Source organism: Lycium ferocissimum, unplaced genomic scaffold, assembly GCF_029784015.1.
Source record: "Lycium ferocissimum isolate CSIRO_LF1 unplaced genomic scaffold, AGI_CSIRO_Lferr_CH_V1 ctg8453, whole genome shotgun sequence".
In the NCBI taxonomy this organism is placed as follows: Eukaryota; Viridiplantae; Streptophyta; class Magnoliopsida; order Solanales; family Solanaceae; genus Lycium; species Lycium ferocissimum.
This window is the reverse complement of record NW_026727257.1, coordinates 27,269-35,077: the sequence shown is the minus strand read 5'-3', so window position 1 is coordinate 35,077 and position 7,809 is coordinate 27,269. Positions and strand designations below refer to the sequence as shown.

The 7,809-nt window shown below is 37.3% G+C and overlaps 1 protein-coding gene across 1 annotated transcript; it reads left to right on the top strand.

Moving 5' to 3' along the window:
- The first annotated feature begins 4,867 nt into the window (after positions 1-4,867).
- LOC132045884 (uncharacterized) lies at positions 4,868-5,467 on the top strand. Its single transcript, XM_059436458.1, has 2 exons — positions 4,868-5,324; positions 5,409-5,467. The coding sequence occupies exons 1-2, from the start codon at positions 4,868-4,870 to the stop codon at positions 5,465-5,467; spliced, it is 516 nt and encodes a 171-aa protein (XP_059292441.1).
- The last annotated feature ends 2,342 nt before the right edge of the window (positions 5,468-7,809 follow it).

Genomic DNA, 7,809 nt, shown 5'->3' with positions numbered 1-7,809 from the left:
GGTCATAACTCAACCGCGTTAAAGATACGAACATCAAGGAACTTATACGAATCGCTTACACAATTTTTCAAACTCAACCATATCAAGAACATACAAACCACGACGACCATACTAAGGATGCCTACGGCACAAGCAAAATACGATTCCTGAAACCTACTTGAAATTTACGAATGGAATTACCCGAAACGTACCATGTCATACCTTAGTTCCGTCTGAACATGCCAAAAAGAAAAGAAGGGTAAGCTTCACATACCTGGTTTGCTTCCTAGGCTAATCCAAACTCGAGCCTCGGGCCGCTCAAAATCTACGATAACATCGATAGGCGTCGAACATTAGTCATACGCGCTAAAGAATCCAATTCCAAACCATTACTTTCTCTGACGAAATTTTGGGCGACATTTCCCTTATAAGTGCACAACCCGAGATTTTAACTCGACCAAATTCATCAACTTGTGACCAAACCAACAACCATCCAAACAAGATTTAAAGAACATTCAGAGACAATCCTGAAAGTATTCAAGACAATCCCGACACTATGCTATGAAGCCGAAACCTTCCAACTTAATGAATACGACAATAATGCGTTTCTTTCTTTCAAATTCTCATACTACGTCAACAATTCCCTACATGCCAAATTACCTTCATAAATATAAGGAAACATATTAAGATCATATTGACTTTCAAAACAGCCCACAACAATTGCAACACCAACATAAGTCATTAAACCTTCATTTCACATTGTAGAATTAGCAAACGATAGCAAAATACTACATCACATTAGTCCCACATACTTGCCCAAATCGGCCATTTTTCGGCCAACACCACAACACACACATTCCATAATTTTCATCCATTTCACACACTAAAAACAACATGCAATCATGCTAAACACACTTAATTCTTCACTACTACACAACCACACACACACGGCCTCAATCCGCAACTGCACGCGTGACTTCACTGACATATTTCATGAGTTTTCATTCATTTCTTCACATCACAACAACACACAAACATGCTAAATTCAATTAGTTCATTGCTCCTACACCACATATATATACACACGGCCAACCTTAGACTCACATTTACAACTCTAACATCCATATTTTCATAAATTTCATCCATATTAACATCTTGCCAATACCACGTAAGCCTTCCATAACTCATAAAACAAGATTACAACTTACCTTTCTTCACAATTCCTCAACTTGTTCAAAGTTGGCCAAAAGGATGAAAACGAACAATCCAACGCTTGAAACAACAACTCCACGTTACTAAGCACCCTCCACGATTAGTAGGAAAACAAGAAGGAAATAATTTTTCCATGGTGATTTTAGTCTTCCATTTTTTCTTGCTTGGCCGTTTCTCCCTCTCTTCATCTTTCTCCATGTTTCTTGATTTTTCTTAAGGCAACAAAGTGGTAAAGATGACTACTTAGTCATCTTGGACTACATATGTAATTTAAACACTTGGCCATATGGCCCACACACACACATATATGGCCGGCCACCTAGGGCCATTTGCAAATAATGGCCAACTTTCCATAATTCATCTTTTGGTCCCAAATTTTTCCAACTTTCATTCTCTAATTTTTTTTCCTTATTCCAATCTTACCCTTAACACTTCATATCAACAAAAGACGAATATGCAACTTATACGTTGAGACAAAATCAACAAAACCGGAAATTAAAAGTCTTGTCCATACCTCGTCGCAACCAACTTAAAATATTCCGACGTACGAAGTACGGGGTGTAACATAAGTAATCATACTCGGGGGTCGGAAGCATAGCCACATTAAGTTTTTTTTTTTCAAAAATAGGTCGTTAGAACCAAACATAGAAAGTCGCTGGACCCACGGACGAGCGTCAACCCAATCCGGGCCCGCCTATGAAAGTTAAAGATTATTACTCGTTATCAAATCATCTACGAACGTTTCATAGCAATCCGAGACCATATGTGAAAGTTACGATCGTTCGTAGTTACAGAACTCTTTTAAAAACAAAACTTTTTATGAAACTTTTGAAATCCAACCATACAAAAGACATATAAACCATAGCTTGACCATATAAGGATGCCAACATCAAGAAGCAAATATGAATCATAAACATGCTCGAAACTTCGGAATAGAGTTACCCCCAAGGCTTCATAACATATCATAGCTTACTTACGTCTAGGACATGCCAAAAGAAAGAAGGGGTAAGCTTTACATACCTGGAAGACAAATTCTCGACTTTCGACCTACTTCTTTTTGTCTTGCAATTCGCTTAAGAATTATTCGTAGCCTCGTAATCTACATATAGAACCATCCATAATATCGTTAGGATCATCGTCATACGCTCGTCTTAAACACTTAATGAAAGTCCTTTTAAATTCTGTCGAAATTCGGCGGCATTTCCCCTTTTATATGTACCTAGCCCGAAATTCCAATTCAACAACCAACAACATCAAAAACAAAACCAATAGTAATAACATTATTTCCAACACCAACATATGCCATAAAACAGCCCACACACTGTTTTCTAAATTTCCCAACCAACCAACCAACTTGGAATACAACTAATTTAATAACTTTATTTCCGTAAAGAAGTCGAAATTTATACTAACAACATCAATAACAACATTCTAAACATCCTACAAGATAAATATATGTATTTCCATCCAAATTTCTCTTCAACCCTCAATCCATAATCCAACAACATCAACACAACAAACTATAACTGTATTCTTGCATTTATTCCTTAATCACACTTAATAAAGAGAGGGATTTGAAGATTCATACCTTGCTTTTTTATGAAAGTAGCAAAATCATCAACATTTTCTTGTTCCATGCTCCTCTAACTCCAAATGAAATTATATTCGTGACTATGCGTTGCCCGGACTTCGATTGGTACTTCGTTACTTGAAATTTCACTCAAAATTCTCATTTTGTGAGGCATATTTGCTCCCTTTTTTGTGCTGAATTTTCTGGAAATTTTTGGAACTTTTTGGCTGAAAAAAAAATGAGGTTTCTGTCCCTTTTTAAAAAAAATGCCAAAGTCGGTTTTACTGTAGCAGTGCTGTAGCGGGAATGCTGTTTCTGCGTCGACAGTTCAGTTTATAACGTTTATAATTCTCTACTCTGATGGTCATATCAATGAACGGTTTGTTGCATTATAAACTAGACTCGACGAACTTCATTTTAGGCTTTTAAAACACCTTAAAACTCCACATATACTATGAAATATGCGCCTCCAAAGTTGGCTAAAAATTAAACCCGGCATTTCCCAAATTTTCGTCGAACTTATTTTCTTCACTCTACTCGATCTCGAAATATTCCGAAACTCTCCATACATGATATTTGTTGTTTATTCTACTAATAATGGCCATGTTCTCGTGTTTCAAAATACTCTTTCCCGATTACGACTTACGAGGTCGTAATTCACCCTTTTTCTTCGTTGTTACGTACTTTCCATAATTCACTTTTAACCCCCAAATTTTTCTTATTCCAAATTTACCCTTAACACTCCATACCAATGAAAAGATGAATATGCAACTTATGCACTTTTAACAAAATCGAAAGAAATTACAACCTTGTCCTTAACTTATCATGACTAACTCGGATTATCCCAATGTACCAAAATACGGGATATAACAGGTGAGCGTTGTGCTGTCTTCACTGATCATAAGAGCTTGCAATATATCTTCAAGAAACAAGAGTTGAATCTCAGACAGAGAAGATGGTTAGAGTTATTGAAAGATTACGACTTGATGATTTGAGCTGAAATTCCATGGGTACGCTAGCATACTTGCGTGCTCTGGATATACCGAGGGGCAAGGAACTAGTCTTGGTGTTCGACTAGGTGAAACTGAGGATGGGGAGCTAGTGGGAATCACGCAAGAGCGGTCAGCTATTGTGGAGAGAATTAAGGCCAGGCAGTATGAAGATAGACTTTTTGTGAGACTGTGAGATAGAGTGTAAAGGGGTGAGTATTCTTCATTCACCGTTGGAGTGGATGACGATGTTCTTAGATTACAAGGGCACTTATGTGTCTCTGATGTTGATGGTCTCCGAAAGATTTGATGGAGGAAGCACATAGTTCTAAATATTCTGTGCATCGGGGACACACCAAGATGTATAAAGATTTAAAGCAGCACTATTGGTGGAAAGAGAATGAAGGTAGATATCTATAACTTTATAGCTAAGTGTTTGAACTGTCTGGAGGTGAAGGCTGAACATCAAAAGGCTAGTGGTTTGGCTCAAAATATTAAGATTCCCCAATGGAAGTGAGAGATGGTTAATATAGACTTTGTCGTGGGTTTACCCCGCACAAGGGCCAAGTTTGATTCTATTTGGATGATTGTGGATCGACTCACCAAGTCTGCTCATTTTCTTTCGGTGGAAACAATGGATACCGTGATGCATTACGCCAAGTTATATTTGAAGGAAACTGTTAGATTGCATGGGATTCCGACATCAATCATATCTGACAGAGGTATGCAATTCAATGCTCATTTCTAGAAATCATTCAAAGAAGGTTTGGTTAACTCAATTGAACTTGAGCACTGTCTTTCATCCTCAAACGGATGGGCAGGCAGAGAGAACTATACAAATTCTAGAAGACATGTTTTAAGGAAGTGCAATTTATTTTGAAGGTAATTGGTATGAACATCTACCTCTTATGGAATTCGCGTACAATAATAGTTATCAAGAGAGTATTCGGATGACTCCGTATGAAGCACTTTATGGAGGCATTGTAGATCTCCAATTGGGTGGTTTGAACCCATCAAAGTAAAGTTGTTGGGTCCCAACTCAGTGCACGAAGCAATCGAGAAGGTGAACCTAATTGTGAAATGACTCAAGACAGCTCAGAGTAGATAGAAGTTTTATATGGATATGAGGAATCGCGAGCTAGAGTTTGTTGTTGGTGACAAAGTCTTCTTGAAAGTGTCGCCAATGAAGGGAGTGATGCGGTTTGGTAGAAAGGGTAAGCTTAGCCCTCGTTTTATTGGCTCTTATGAGATTGTTTGGAGAATTGGAAAGGTGGCTTATAAGTTGAAGTTACCGTCTGAGATGGCCATGGTGCATTCTGTGTGCCATATTTCGATGTTGAGATTGTATAAAACTGATCCTTCTCATGTCTTGACACATGAAGAGATTGAATTCAATGAATGGTTGTCTTATAAAGAGGAACCGATTCAGATCCTAGATCGACAAGTTAGAAGGTTGAGGACGAAAAATGTAGCTTCATTAAAAGTCCTGTGGCAAACCCAAAATACTGAAGAAGAAACATGGGAAGCAGAGGAGGACATGAATAAAATATACCCTCACTTATTTTCTATTACAGGCATGTGTTGAACCTTTCGGTTATTGAGTCTTTGCGAAGGTGTAGATTAGAAGTGTGAATTCCTTCTTTTGTGTTCTATATCAGATGATATGGTTGTTGGGAATCCTTGTGAGGATCATATCATTCCTTTAGGAAGTTACTAGTTATGTCATCTTTAAGGGATAGATTTTCTTGCAAACTCTAGAAATTTTGAGAAGTTTGAGGCTTAGTGAAGATCTTAGGCCGTGATTTTCATTCAGGGACTAATGATCCTTGGGGGGGGGGGGGGGGGATAATGTAGCACTCCGTGAATCCGGTCTAGGTGTGAATATGGTAAATGAGAATTAATGTGACATTTTAGACATATAAAGTCCCATCAAGATGAGTTTGGGTGTAAATAGTTGATTTAAGATCAAGACGGATAGCGAAGTATGTAAGATTCGATAAGATTAACTAAGTTTACAGTAGGTCTGACTTCCACCTTGTTTACATGAAAATAGGTTGGAAACTTGAGAAAACTTAACACATGCAAGTTGTAGATCATTGAAATACCTTTCTAACGATATAAGGTAGAGCTCAAACGGAGCTGTGAGTAAAAGGTTATGACCGTTTTATCGAAAGGTCGCAGAGCAGTCCGCTAGACCGATATGTTTCACAGATCGTATTATACGGTCGCATTTCCTATTATGCGACACATTTCTTGATCATTTTTTCACCCAAAATTGTTAGGTGTTCTATCTACATGTGTGTTTGTAAGTGCATTCACACTTGGCCATCTGCGACACATAACCAACCCCAGAACGACCCCGACTGTATAAAAACCCCAGGACGTGATTTTTTCTTAACTCTTTCATCCCACTTCTTTTTGAACGACTTTTTGAGAGAAAATAACCTTAAATCTTTCCCAAAACATCTAAAGTAAGGTCTTGATAATTTCCCATCATTACTACATCAATCTAACATCAAAATCCCTATTCTTTGACACTAGTTTATATTCCCAACCCCTAGATTCTTGAAAACTAAAGGAAAGAAGAAGAGAGAGGGGGTGTGTGGGATTCCTTCAAGGTAAGACTTCCAATTTTCATTAGATTATTATTGAAGTTTGAACTAGTATAGAGTAAACTAAGAGAGTCAAATCCACCAATGATTCCCATAAGATTCAAGTACAAGATTTAAGGCTTAGAAAAAGCCCTAGTTTTCCGAATTGGAAAGAAAACTCATAGAAGCGATTAAATTTCTAATCTTTCTCATCTAAAACTATTGTAGAGTGATTGTTGAACCTTGGAAATGAAGTTTGAGCAGAATTTGAGGTATGTCTACATTTTAAAAATCTCTTTGAAGCATGACAATTTTATTGAAATGTATTAAAGTATATTCTTCTTGTTCTATGCATGTGGATGAATACATGTGACATGAAATCCTTATTTGGAATATAAACATGATTGAAAACCCTTGTTTTGGTGGATGCTTCTTTTGGATTTATTTTCAGAATGTGAGATGAATTTGAACAAGGTCATGTGCATGGAAGGTCAAGCCTGCATCGAAGCTTAAATGAATTAAACTATCATAATAAACACGTTTTGCCCCATTATGGGAGGATATAATTTATTTCTAAAAGACTGAAGTTTTAAATGTGTTTTGCCTTGAATGGATGATCTTAAACCTGCAATTGAATAGGTGATTTGAACACGTTTTCTAAATTAAATGTGATATGAAATACCTCTATTGTGAGAAGATGAATCGAGATGTGAATTCGGCTATAAGCCATGATTGATTATTCGGTTAATAATTCATGACTTGCATTTGTTTGTGTTTGGGCTTGTATGGGAAAGCTGCGCTAGTCCAGATGAAGATTAGCCATTTTGGATCCTAACGTGTCGATACGAGTATTGATGTATCAGTCCAGAGGATGATTACCCTCCGTGGCTTCTTAGCTTGGAGTATCGAGTGGTTGATATTTTGTCACCTGTGAGTTGCTTGTGGTGATATTGAGTTCGTAGGTGAAATACTTGACATGGTAAACGGTAATGAGTTAACTTGATGTGTTCTTCGTTTTTGGATTCTCTGATGATTTCAATCAGGTTACTGGCTTACTCTATCTCTGTATTTGAATTGTCTTTGATTGATACCGTTTTACAGTTTTTATTTATCTTGTTTTGTTTTTGTTAACTATTGCCCCTTAGACATTCACTGAGTACCCAGTACTCAGGTATACCATTGTTGTTTTTTATGGTGTGTCAGGTAACACAAAAGAGTAGGTTCATGATACGCCTATGACTTAGGGGAACTTGCTGCTTTCGAGACCATCCGATGAGCCCACATGATTATTCGTGGGGCACCTTTCTATCTTTATTTTACATATTTTAGTTTCCAAGCTATGTCCCGATAAGTTAGGCATTTATTCATTATCTTAGAAGCTCCATAGATAGTAGTCAAAATTGTGGGTAGTGTTTGGGAGTCTCGTATGACTCGGTGAGGCATGTTGCCACATTTTAATCTAAGTATT